At 41.2% G+C, this 14,380-nt stretch overlaps 1 protein-coding gene and 1 long non-coding RNA gene across 6 annotated transcripts in view; one reads left to right on the top strand and one right to left on the bottom strand.

Annotated features, from left to right (window-relative positions):
* Positions 1-14,380, bottom strand: part of LOC126326285 (cilia- and flagella-associated protein 58-like) — a 369,658-nt gene that overhangs the window by 252,552 nt on the left and 102,726 nt on the right. For all 3 annotated transcript variants that reach the window (XM_049995640.1, XM_049995632.1, XM_049995677.1), the window contains exon 7: positions 3,908-4,045. In XM_049995640.1, coding sequence (XP_049851597.1) covers positions 3,908-4,045 — 138 coding nt within the window. The remainder of the gene's footprint in view (positions 1-3,907; positions 4,046-14,380) is intronic.
* Positions 1-14,380, top strand: part of LOC126326982 (uncharacterized) — a 124,540-nt gene that overhangs the window by 109,729 nt on the left and 431 nt on the right. The gene's annotated exons all lie outside the window — the stretch shown is intronic.

The raw sequence follows: 14,380 nt of genomic DNA, 5'->3' as shown, positions 1-14,380 counted from the left end.
CTTGATATATTGGCACCATTTTATGAAGTCATCTGCTGTCAAAACCTCCTTCAGGAGTAGTGCTTGATACATGTCCTCAGTAACACCCCTCATGAGATGTGCAACCTTATCTTCCTCCTTTATTCTAGGATCCACTATTTTACATACCTCCATAAGTCTTGAATGTAGGATGCTGTAGTTTCTCCTGGATGCTGTGCCCTGCACTTTAATTTATCTTCAGCCTTGCACTTCTATCGTTGTGTGTCGCCAAAATACTTGAGCAGTTCTATATGGAATACTTCCCAGTTCGTGAACCTCTCATTGTGCTAATACCATTGCTTGGCAGTGCCCTCCAAGTAGAAAAATACGTTAGCCAAACACACGGTGTCATCCCATTTATTAAATTTGGCTATACGCTCATATACCTTCAGCCACTTGTTTGGATCTTGGCCATCGTCACCAGAGAATCCAGAAGGATATCTCATGTGGTGGCACACAGCTGCTGTCATCATGATGTCCTCTTCTTCTTCTGTCTTCTGTAGATTTCGATCTGCTGACGACGACTCGAACTCAAGTTTGTAACCATGTCAAGGGCGGTTCTGTGGTGGCCTCATTGGAGTCACTGTGTCATCGATAATGTGCGCCATCACAAGTTCCAATACCAAGCGTCTCCATCAGAATAATGTCATGTAGAAGAAGGTGTAATTAGCTGAATGATGAACATTAACTTCACTTAATGAAGGTTTATTCAGCACTTGCACATTCAAGAGCACAGAGCGAACTGCCTCTGGCCAGAACACATACCGTGTACACAGCTATAGAACATTCCAGTACAATGATTCTTGACATTTGTGGATACTTCTAGAATGTACTCGAACCAAATATAGAAACTAAAATTGTACAGTCCAGATTAGTTTTGAACTTACAACTCTCCATGCAACAGTCTAGTATCATAACCACTACACCACGGTGCTACTCAGCTTCTTCTGTGACAATATACAGCAATTTAAAGTCAAAGACACAATCAACCTGCTCAGAGCACATCTGTAGTGCATGTAACACTATCTGCGTGAATTTTGTGAATCAATTGTTTTAAAAAGTGCTGTACTATTCACTCCTCTTTCAGCTCTCCTTTTAATGCTTGTCTTGAATGCTTGTTATCTCTCTCATCTATCTCTGGATGAAAGTTCATGTACTGTATTCAGTAATGAATTAATTACAATATGCTGAAAATTGTGTTCTGTTTTATTTAATATGCTCATCTTTAACACTTGTTATCTCTCTCATTACTCTCTGGATGAGAATGTTATGAACCACATTTGTTAACGAATTAATTATAATATACGGGAAATTGTGTTTGGTTTTATTTAACAGAAGAATAACTAATATGCTGCACTACTAATTATAAATATTTTGGTTGGTGACGCTTTAATCACACGCCATTAGCATGCTATTGTTTCTGAATTACTATGCACGTAATTCAAGCCTCCAGTCTACAAAATTAACCGAGTCCAGTTACTATTACCTTAATGCGAAGGTGAATTGGCTTGTATCATCATTAACAACCACATTGTCATGTGGCACCAAATCCACTTTTTTCCAGCTACAGCCACTGCTTTGGGAGTTGTAAAGTTATGATGCGAAAAGCACACTTATGCCAATAAAGACAATCTTACATCACATGTTGAGGTTAGCAGTACTGTCTACGTGACATGTTCCACCACTCAAACACTGAACTTTGAACAGTCGCATCATTTTCTTTCCACTTTATTTTGTGGAATACATTAGAATATGATCGTGTAAATAAAATAGAAAGAAACTTCCACATGGGAAAAATATATTAAAAACAAAGATTCCAAGACTTACCAAGCGGTAAAGCGCCGGTAGATAGGCACAATGAATAAAACACACAAAAACACACACAGAATTTCGAGCTTTCGCAACCGGCGGCTGCTTCATCAGGAAAGAGGGAAGGAAAAGGAAAGATGAAAGGATGTGGGTTTTAAGGGAGATGGTAAGGAGTCATTCCAATCCTGGGAGCGGAAAGACTTACCTTAGGGGGAAAAAATGATAGGTATATATTCGCGCACACGCACACACACACACACACACACACACACACACACACACACACACACACACACACTTCACACACATGTGACGGTGAAGATTGTCTGTGAGGATATTTGCGATGGATGAGCATCCAATTGTAGCACTGGGTGGTAGACACATTGGGATGTTATCACTGGCAATGTGACAATTTTCCTCTCACAATATTAGAAATTGCAATAATGGCATTGTCACCTGTCCCTGTGTGCTATTTATTGTGCACATCTCCATGCCCTTTCACAAACCGTACGTGCCAACTTCAAACCATTTGCATGCTCATACAATCTTCCCCAGAGACACGGGTTAACTATCTATGGATACCAACAACTGACAGTTGTTTGGCTGTGAATAAATGAATGAGATAGTGCAAACTTACTTATCGGATGATCCTCATACTCGACTATCGAATTACACCTTTAACATATGAGGGCTGTCTGGAAACTTCTCTGCCTCACCCAGAGATTGCAGCACTATTGACATGATATTCCCCCCCCCCCCCCCCCCCCTTTCATTCGTACAAGTGTTAGTAAAATGCAATGTAAAATTGCAAGTCATTCCAGGCAGCAGTTGACTGTAAGCAGTCGCTTGAAGCAATTGTGCTGTGTGCGGTGCTCAAAACTGAAAAAAAAGGGTATTGTGCAGTGATTAAATTCTCTGTAAAAGCATGTTTAACAACAACTTAAATTCATTTGTGGTACATAGATCTAAATGACGGCTCTTCACCTTCAATTTCCAGTGCGAATAAATGAGTAGCTGAGTTTAAACAGGGCCGTGAAACATCCGAGATAATCCGTGTGGAGGACATCCAAAAAGTGCAATAGCTCTTAATGAGTAGTTTATTTTTAAATTTGTTTAGTAACTGCATGAAATATTGAAAAAAAATTTTTGTTGCCCCTGGAAGCCATTAGTTTCTCTTGAACTGTAGTTGTCCCTGAATGTGGTCAACTATAAGACAGTCCCTTAAAGAAAGATAGAGAAACTGATAGTATCAGATTACAAGATTAATTTCCAATGACACAAAATTTATTAATGGCACATTTCTCTTGTTTTGATAGTATGTCATACCAACTTCATGCAGTTTTAATCATTTCATCTACACCCATCTACCAGTGTCCCTCAGAAATATTGTGTGTCATATTTTTAGAGGCAGTAATTTTTCAATTTCCGCTGGTGTATAAATGTTTTCTGTGTACAAACAAAATATATTACATTAATAATGGCATTACCCAAGTATGTGACAATATTTGTTACGACCAGGAAAAATAAATTAGGGCACCACCGGGAGAAAGAAATACCAGGGAGATGGCACTGGCCACAGTGTCACATGGTTACTGGTATGAAATGTGTCCTCTTTGTCATTGTAATAGTTAAGTTTTTTTACAATAAACATAAATTCCATGGAAAGGTGTAAAATAGTACAACAAATAACAGTGGCTGGCTAATCACCGGACTATAAATGGTTTGTGCCAACCATTCTGCAACACACTAAAATTTCCGGCTGGAGGCCTGCTTAATGTTAAAATGTGGCATTCTTTGATTTGCACATCACAGGTATCACAGGCTGTGGATCCTCAAGCCAATGAAAAAAGCCATAGATTAATGGACAGTATCCTACTCTGAGGTGCGTCAGCATAATTCCATTCTGTGGGAAAGACTGGTAGGAGACGTGCCGCGGCCAACAAGCTGGGTTCACCATCTGCAGCATTTACTTGGCCTACAGCAACATATTTAGACTTCAGTTGTTAAAAGTTACAGAATATATAACAACCCGAGAATCTTAGTACATGTTACTGTTTACATTTTGCTTTATACAACTAACCTTTATTTCAGTGGTCTTCTCTAGATTTTCAGCTGTCAGTTTGGCAGATAATATTTGCTGGTGTTCATAATCAAGTGTTGTCTTTTGCAGCTGCGAATTCAGAGATTCTACTTGCTTTGTTAGATTCTCTACTTTAATCTGAAACAAAAAAAAAATTCAGTTATACAATTTCACCATAATGAATAAAATTATTTTATGTGTGAGAGAAACAAAAATATGTAACAATAAGTGAAGAGGAAGAGGATGTAAATGAGATGGGAGGTGCGATACTGTGGCAAGAATTTGACAGAATATGCCATGTTATCAATATATTCTGGAAAATTGTCTTTAACCAAGCTGGGTTCACAACAAATAATAAACTGAAATTTCCTAGCAGATTATAACTGTGTGCCAGACCGAGACTAAAACTCGGGACCTTTGCCTATCGCGGGCAAGTGCTCTACCAACTGAGCTACCCAAGCACGACTCACGCCCCGTCCTCACAACTTTACTTCTGCCAGTATCTCATTCTGGAAATAATAAACTGATCAGCAGTTTAAAGTGCTACACAATATCATTTGTATAGTCTGATAGAGCACTGAAAGACATTAGTCTAAACCAGGCATCTAGAATGGTATTCCTTCAGAATTTTTAAAATCTTTAGAAAAGCTAGCCATGACAAAAGTACTCTGCCATGAAAGTGGCAAAATATCCTAATACTTAAAGATGAAGGTAATAATCGCAAATTCTAAAAACAGTAGATGGTGATAGATATAAATGGCACATGTCCCTCCAGTCCAGTTCTCAGAGGACGGAGCCGAACTGTTGATGCTGAAATGTCCATACCCATCGCAGTGCTCCGACATCGTACCAACACTGTGTACAAAACTGTTCCATCCATTACAGCCCAGCAGAAAAGATGGCAGTCATCTCACATTGTTGTCACACAGTGTCATGCAGTACCCTGTCCACACTGTGTACGGCCCTCTTCTCTCTACAGGTTCCACATATGCCCCATTGCTGAAACAGTGTTCCCTGTGTGAGCTGCAATATCACAGAATGACAAAACCGCCTCTCGGAGACCAATCATTCTGCTACGTTCAAATGCAGTCACGTGCTGACATTCCGCCCAGTGTTGTCAGTGAGGCATACTGACACTGGATTACATGTTTCCACTTGGAACAATGGCTCTACACTGACTGAGCATTGCATCTGGTCTTGCCAAAGAGGGTGCTGTTGGGCTTATGTGCTCACCAGCTCTTTGTCATTTAAATAACTTATTACAGTTCCATTGTTCCACACATCATCTTATGTAGTGTGTTGCAGACCATCACTTCTGAGTGTTTCACTTTTTACAAACAGTAGTGTAAATCTAAATGTTTGGAATATTTTCTGAAAGTATTTGTCTGGAATGTAGCCTTGCACAAAAGCAAAACAGATGATAAACAGTACAGGGAAGAGGACAGTATGGCTGATAAAACTGTAGAGGAAGACAAAGCCCTGACTACAAATCAATGTAGGTTTTGGATTTACATAGAGATGAAGAGGCTTGCACAGGACAGTCTAGCATGGAAAGCTGTGTTAAATCTGTCCTCAGACTGAAAACCACAACAACAATAATTTAAAATTTTGATTTGTGAGTAAAGGTAAGCACTATGTTACATAAACCCTGTCATGAAGGGAAAACATGGGTGTGGAACTATCAACAGACAGTGACAGCAACTGCATGCAGGTTTTATGAAGCCCTACTCTACTAACCCCGATTATTGCACAAATACGTTATATGTAAAATGATTGATATGCAGAGCATACAATAGCTTCCTCCATCATAGCTTAGTGAAGGATCTTGTCAAGAAACCAGAAATTTCTGTTTCTACATAAAACTACTAAATTCATCAAAGACTCCTGTCCACTCACTCATTGACCACTCTGGTGTAGCAACAGAAGACAGCAATACGAGAGCTCAGTTCTAAAATTTCAAGTTTAAAACGTCATTCACACAGAAGGATTGTCCAGACATATCATTTTTGACTGTTGCACAGACTCGGATGTGGAGAACATGGGAATACGCAGTCCTGGCACTGAGAAGCGACTGCACAAGATGAAAGCAAATGAGTCCTCAGGTCTGGATGGAATTTGGATTTATAGCGAGTACTCTGTACTACAGGTCCATTATCGAGCTTACACCTATTGCAAATCGCTTACTCGGTGCAAACCCCGAGTGACTGGAAAAAAGTGCAGTTGACTCCTGTGCATAAGAAGGGTAAGCGAACAGACCCTCAAAATTACAGGCCCATATCATTAACATCAGTTTGCTGCAGAATCTTTAAACATATTCTCATTTTGAATGGAATAAAGTTCCTCGAGATTAAAAAAAAAACATCAGACCATGGATCAGCACTTGTGAAAACTTGAGCTTGCCCTTTTCTCATATGCTATCCTCTGATAGGTGAAGGGGAACAGGCACATTCTGTACTCCTAGATGTCCAAAATATGTTTGACACTGTGCTCTACTGTGGATTGTTAACGAAGTATGAGCCCATGCTACAGTTTCCCAGATACGTAAAAGACTATTTAAATTATGGGACCCAGTACACTGCCTTCAACAGTGAGTGTCTGTCAGAGCCAAGGGTATCGTCAGAAGTGCCACAAAGAACTGTGACAAGATTCCAAATGATTTGATGGACTGGGTGAGCAACAATCTGTGGCTATTTGCTGATGATGCTGTAGTATACGGAAAAGTATCATTGCTGAGTGACCATAGAAAGATACAGCATGACTCTGACAGAATTTCTATTTGGTGTGATGAATGGCACCAAGCTCTAAACATAAAAAAAATGTAACTTAATGCAATCCTCTACTCTTCAAATACAATATTAGGGGTGTACAGGTTCACAAAGACATGTTCACTAAATACCTACACTATGTGATAAAAAGTATCGAGACACCCCCAAAAACATACATTTTTATGTTAAGTGCAGTGTGCTACCACCTACTGACAGATACTCCATATGAGCGACCTCAGTAGTCATTAGACATCCTGAGAGAGTAGAATGGTGCACTCCGCATAACTCACGGACTTCGAACGTGGTCAAGTGATCAGATGTCACTTGAGTCATACGCCTGTACATGAGATTTCCACGCTCCTAAACATCCCTATGTTCACTGTTTCCGATGTGATAGTGAAGGGACACATACAGCACAAAAGCATACAGGCCAACCTCATCTGTTCACGGACAGAGACCACTGACAGTTGAACAGGGTCATAATGTGTAATAGGCAGACATCTATCCAGATCCTCACACAGGAATCCCAAACTGCATTAAGATCCATTGCGACTACTGTGACAGTTAGGTAGGAGGTGAGAAAACTTGGATTTCATGGTCGAGCAGCTCCTCATAAGCCACACGCCATGCCAGTAAATGCCAAAAGATGCCTAATTTAGTGTAAGGAGCATAAACATTGGATGATTGAACAGCAGAAAAACATTGTGTGGAGTGTTGAATCATGGTACACAATGTGGCGACCCAGTGGCTGGGTGGGTATGGCGAATGCCCAGTGAACATCATTTGCCAGCATGTGTAGTGCCAACAGTAAAATTCGGAGGTGGTGGTGTTATGGTGTGGTTGTGCTTTTCATAGAGGGGGTTTGTACCCCTTGCTGTTTTCCATGGCACTATCATAGCACAGGCATAAATTGATGTTTTAAGCACCTGCTTGCTTCCCATTGTTGAAGAGCAATTCGAGGATGGTGACCACATCTTTCAACATGATCAAGCACCTGTTCATAATTCAAGGCCTGTGACAGAGTGGTTACACGAGAATAACATCACTGTACTAGCCTGCACAGAGTCCTGAACTGAATCCCACAAAACACCTTTGGGATGTTTTGGAAAGCTGACTTTGTGCCAGGCCTCACCGACCGACATCGATAACTCTCCTCAGTGTAGCACTCCATGAAGAATGGGCTGCCATTCCCCAAGAAACTTTCCAGCACCTGATTGAACATATGCCTGCTAGAGTGGAAGCTGTCATCAAGGCCAAGAGTGGGCCAACACCATACTGAATTTCAGCATTACCAATGGAGGGCGCCACGAACTTGTAAGTCATTTTCAGCCAGGTGTCCAGATACTTTTGATCACATAGTGTAGGTGCAAACATGGCAATATGACAATAAATAGAACAAGTACATAAGGACAGTTAGAGGGAAGGTTGATGGCTGTCTGCTTTATAAGGAAAGTTTTCGGAAAATGTATTACATCTACAAACGGGACCACAACACTTTGCAACCTATTCTTGAATAATGCTCAAGTGTTTGGGATCCAAACCAGTTCATATTAAAGGAAGGCATTCCAGCAATTCTGAATCATGCTGCTAGTTTTATTACTGGTAGATTCAATTGACACAGAGTGTTACAGAGATCTTTCATGAGCTCAAAAGGGAATCCCTGACTGCAAGACAACATTCTTTTTGGTAGACAACATTGAGAAAAATCAGAGAACCAGCATTTGCAGCTGACTGCGGAATGTTTCAGCTGCTGCAAACATAATTTTGTGTAGGGTTGTGAAGACAAGATAAGAGAAGTTAGGGATCGTATAGATGCAGAGTCTCTTGTTCCATTTATGAGTGGAACAGGACAGGAAATTAGTAGTAATGGAACATGATACCTCCTGCCAGACACCATATGGTGAAATCTTCATCTACATACATAATCGGTAAGCTATCAAACTGCCTTTATATTGATTGTTTTTTGTTCTTGTTTCACAGAGAAGTTATACGCTCTAGAGCCAAAGAAACTGTTACATCTGCTTAGTATTATGTAGGGTCCCCACAAGCATGCAGAAGTGCCACAACCCAATGTGACATGGACTCTGAAGTAGTGCTGGAGGGATTTGACAGTATGAATCTTACAGGGCTGTCCATAAATCTGTAAGAGTACGAGGAGGTGGAGATCTCTTTTGAGCAGCATGTTGCAAGGCATCCAGATACGTTCAGTTTGGTGACCAACAAAGTGTTTAGACTCAGAAGATTGTCCCTGGAGCCACTCTGTAGCAATTATGGATGTGTAAAGTGTTACACTATCCTCCTGGAATTCCCCAAGTTCATCGTAATGCACAATGGACACAAATTGATGCAGGTTATCAGACAGGCTGCTTTGTATGTGTCTTCTGTCAGAGTCATATCTAGACATATCAGGGGTCCCATATCACTCCAGCTGCACACCCCCCACTCCATTATGAGCCTCCACCAGCTTGAACAGTCCACTGCTGACATGCAGGGTCCACGGATTCATGAGGTTGTCTCCATGACTGTACACATCCATCCATTCAATACAATTTGAAACAAGACTTGCCCAATCAGTTGTTGTTTTCAGTCCTCAACAGTCCACTGTCATTGTTGACAGGCCCAGTCAAGGTGTAAAGCGTTGTGTAGTGCAGTCATCAAGGGTACACGAGTGGGCCTTTGGCTTCAGAAGCCCATATCAATGATGTTTCATTGAATGGCTCACTCGCTGACACTTGTCGATGGCCCAGCATTGAAACCTGCAGCAATTTGTGGAAGCGTTCCACTTCTGTCACGTGAAACGATTCTCTTCATTTGTCATTGGTCCTGTTCTTGCAAGATCTGATCAGATCCATTATAAATGGTTCTGAAAGCCTGTGACTGTGAAAACAATACGCTTGTGTATAAATAACTGATACCAGTCACGATTTTCTTTATTTTATTTTTCGCACGACATGTTTCGGGAAATGATTCTCATTTTCAAGTGTGTTTTTTTGTGTTTGTTATGTCATTCCTACATGATGTTGTAGATGTGTGAGATTCTGCTTCATTTTGTTGACTTGACTGAAATATATACGAAAACACATGATTTTTAGTTGGTTGTCAATCTTTTTGTGAATTTAGTGGGGAAATTTAGAAGAATTTGTGGTCCGTTTGTGAAGAGTCTCACACACACTAAACATCACACACAACTTGTTGTACATTTTTAAACATTGGAAACATTTTACACAAACAAAACAGTGACACAGATGGTCTTACAAGTAGTCAACAGAGATGACATTATAGGTCTTCCACAGAGTATGATATACTTTTGTACACAGGTTATTTAGCTTAGGAATTTGAATCATAATTTACTTATGTCTCTTTTACAAATGTGCTTATTACTATGCGTTAATAAACTATAACAAAAACTAATGCACAATATAAAGTGTAAGGATGATCCACAATCAGATTCTGGAATATACAAGATTACATGCCAGGAATGCTCCATGTTCTACCTAGGACAAACAGGTCGAAAGTTTAACACCAGGTACACTGACCACATAAAAGCCTACACACACAACAGACACACTACAGCAGCCATAGCAACACATGTACATAATACAGGACACCCAATTGGAAAAATAGAACAAAATGTCAAAGTACTCCACTGACTAAATAAAGGATATAAAATGGATTTTATAGAAGAACTAGAGATACATTCACATTTCTTCAGATGTTTCAATAGTATACTTAAGTAACACACAGGTTTTTGTTAATGCACTCTCTTTTGTAAACTTTAGTGCTTCATGTCTATATAAACATGGCAGAGGCAGCAGTTTCAGATTTTTAAAAAAGGAGTTTACAGAAGTCCCTGCATTTAGTTTTCATTATCACACTGATTATCTTTTTCTGTACTTTAAAAATTTTTTTAATTGTGGAATTACCCCAAAAATGTATCCCATACATCAGTCATGACTGTATGCTACCATGCCACATTAACACCACTGATGAGTATCTTGTATATTGAGTAGGAATCCTCACAGCATTCATTAGTGTATTCAGTTTTTTACTGACAAGGGAATGGTCCAATAAGATATAACGAAACTTACCCTGAAATTTTTTACACAGGAACATGACAACAAAGACATGAACTATCAAAATTTTAGCTGCTAAGAGGCACTGACGATGAGCTATGGTGCCATTAAGTTAGTAGACCTTTCTGTGTGGTGTCACTAGCTCAAAGGTAATATTGACTATCCCTATAGTGGAGAACGTATCTCTGCCTACGTATATCAACACCTTCAACCCATTACATGCAGTCTCCCATCCTTCATCAAAGACACCAACCACTTTCTCGAACACCTGGAATCCTTACCCAATCTGTTACCCCCAGAAACCATCCTTGTAACCATTGATGCCACTTCCTTATACTCAAATATTCCGCACGTCCAGGGCCTCACTGCAATGGAGCACTTCCTTTCACGCTGATCATCTGCCACCCTACCTAAAAGCTCTTTCCTCATTACCTTACCCAGCTTCATCCTGACCCACAACTTCTTCACTTTTGAAGGCCAGACATACCAAAAATTAAAGGGAACAGCCATGGGTACCAGGATGGCCCCCTTGTGCGCCAACCTATTCATGGGTCACTTAGAAAAAGCCTTCTTGGTTACCCAGGCCTGCCAACCCAAAGTTTGGTACAGATTTATTGATGACATTGTCATGATCTGGAGTCACAGTGAAGAAGAACTCCAGAATTTCCTCTCCAACCTCAACTCCTTTGGTTCTATCAGATTCACCTGGTCCTACTCCAAATCCCATGCCACTTTCCTTGACATTGATCTCCATCTGTCCAATGGCCAGCTTCACATGTCCGTCCACATCAAACCCACCAACAAGCAACAGTACCTCCATTATGACAGCTGCCACCCATTCCACATCAAATGGTCCTTTCCCTACAGATGAGGTCTTCGTGGCAAACGAATCTGCTCCAGTCCAGAATCCCTGAACCATTACACCAACAACCTGAAACAGCTTTCACATCCCGCAACTACCCTCCCGACATGGTACAGAAGCAAATAACCAGAGCCACTTCCTCATCCCCTCAAACCCAGAACCTCCCACAGAAGAACCCCAAAAGTGTCCCATTTGTGACAGGATACTTTCTGGGACTGGATCAGACTCTGAATGTGACTCTCCAGCAGGGATACGACTTCCTCAAATCCTGCCCTCAAATGAGATCCATCCTTCATGAAATCCTCCCCACTCCACCAAGAGTGTCTTTCCGTCGTCCACCTAACCTTCGTAACCTCTTGGTTCATCCCTATGAAATCCCCAAACCACCTTCCCTACCTTCTGGCTCCTACCCTTGTAACTGCCCCCGTTGTAAAACCTGTCCCATGCACCCTCCCACCACCACCTACTCGAGTCCTGTAACCCGAAAGGTGTACACGATCAAAGGCAGAGCCTTGTGTGAAAGCACCCACGTGATTTACCAACTGACCTGTCTACACTGTGAAGCCTTCTATGTGGGAATGACCAGCACCAAACTGTCCGTTCGCATGAATGGACACAGGCAGACAGTGTTTGTTGGTAATGAGGATCATCCTGTGGTTAAACATGCCTCGGTGCACAGCCAGCACATCTTGGCACAGTGTTACACCATCCGGGTTATCTGGATACTTCCCACTAACACCAACCTCTCAGATCTCCGGAGATAGGAACTTGCCCTTCAGTATATCCTATCTTCTCGTTACCCGCCAGGCCTCAACCTCCGCTAATTTCAAGTTGCTGCCACTCATACCTCACCTGTCATTCAACAACATCTTTGCCTCTGTAATTCCACCTTGACTGACATCTCCGCCAAAACTCTGTGCCTTTACAAATGTCTGCTTGTGTCTGTGTATGTGCGGATGGATATGTGTGTGTTTGCGAGTGTACACTTGTCCTTTTTTCCCCTTAAGTTAAGTCTTTCCACTCCCGGGATTGGAATGACTCCTTACCCTCTTCCTTAAAACCCACATCCTTTCATGTTTCCCTCTCCTTCCTTCTTTCCTGACAAAGCAACCGTTGGTTGCAAAAGCTTGAAATTTTGTGTGTGTGTTTTTTTATTGTGTCTATCTACCAGCACTTTCCCATTTGGTAAGTCATGGAATCTTTGTTTTTAATATATTTTTCCCATGTGGAATGTTTCTATATATATATAAAGATTCCAAGACTTACCAAGCGGGAAAGTGCCGGTAGACAGGCACAATAAAATAACACACAAACACACACACAAAATTTCAAGCTTTCGCAACCAACGGTTTCTTCTTCAGGAAACAGGGAAGGAGAGGGAAAGACGAAAGGATGTGGGTTTTAAGGGAGAGGGTAAGGAGTCATTCCAATCCCGGGAGCGGAAAGACTTACCTTGCGGCGGTTGCTTCATCAGCAAAGAGGGAAGGAGAAGGAAAGATGAAAGGATGTGGGATTTAAGGGAGAGGGTAAGGAGTCATTCCAATCGCGGGAGCAGAAAGACTTACCTTAGGGGGAAAAAAGGATAGGTATACGTGCACACACACACACACACACACACACACACACACACACACATATATATATATTCATCAATAAATATACAGTATGGATGGATATGTGTGTGTGTGTGCGCGAGTATATACCTATCCTTTTTTCCCCCTAAGGTAAGTCTTTCTGCTCCCAGGATTGGAATGACTCCTTACCCTCCCCCTCAAAACCCACATCCTTTCGTCTTTCCCTCTCCTTCCCTCTTTCCTGAAGAAGCAACCGTTGGTTGCGAAAGCTAGAAATTTTGTGTGTTATTTTATTGTGCCTGCCTACCGGTGCTTTCCCGCTTGGTAAGTCTTGTTATCTTTGTTTTTAATGTATATATGACATCCCACCAGTCAGCTGGAAACATCTGTGTCGGACGATCACTTGAGACCTGGCTGCCCCCTTCTACCTGGCTGTCATTGGCATGACTCAGTAACCACCGTGATGCACCGTGGATCCGTGGAGTTACTCGCTGATAAACGACAGTAACATTCTGTAATCCTCATGGTGATTGGTGTCATTGTCTACCTGACCTCCTAATTATTTCTGGTTTGTACTCGACCCTCAGAGTTTTACTCGGTCAGCTCTTTGGTCGTAAATATAGTCCATAGTGTTGTACTAAGATGCTGGTTGTCATTTGAAAATTGGTTCTGATATTATATTGCCCCTCCGTTGTAGTTTGTATTCTATCATCAATGTTTTAATGAATCAGCTCATGGTCGGAAATACAACTGGAACAATTGTACCATGGCACAAGTTGCCATCAAACAAACAGGGGCTTTGTGGTTAGATTTAGATGTTCACCGGTTCAATATCTTGATTGTAATTGTATTTGAGATAATCTGAACTACCTGTTGCACTAAGCTGTATGTTCCTGTCTTTGGAAGACCAGGTCATTATTGGTGTACTTTTAACTGGATCTTGAGGTTCCACTGAGTGAGTTCTCTTGTAATAAGTGCTCATACATAATGTTTTAAAACGATCCTTCAGAGTGGCCTTCATAAATGAGAAGCAATTTAACTTTTGACATATTAAGAGCAAAGTGTCATCAGGGCTTATGTCAGAATAAGACTGTCAAAAGGGATGAGTTGGAATCCAGTCGCATCTTGTTGCTGATTGAAATGAAAAGGTTGAAACTTCCTGGCAGATTAAAACTGTGTGCCCGACCGAGACTCGAACT

Source organism: Schistocerca gregaria, chromosome 1 (assembly GCF_023897955.1).
Source record: "Schistocerca gregaria isolate iqSchGreg1 chromosome 1, iqSchGreg1.2, whole genome shotgun sequence".
NCBI classification, from domain to species: domain Eukaryota; kingdom Metazoa; phylum Arthropoda; class Insecta; order Orthoptera; family Acrididae; genus Schistocerca; species Schistocerca gregaria.
Note: the sequence above shows the minus strand (reverse complement) of the source record. Positions and strands in the feature narration are given on the sequence as shown.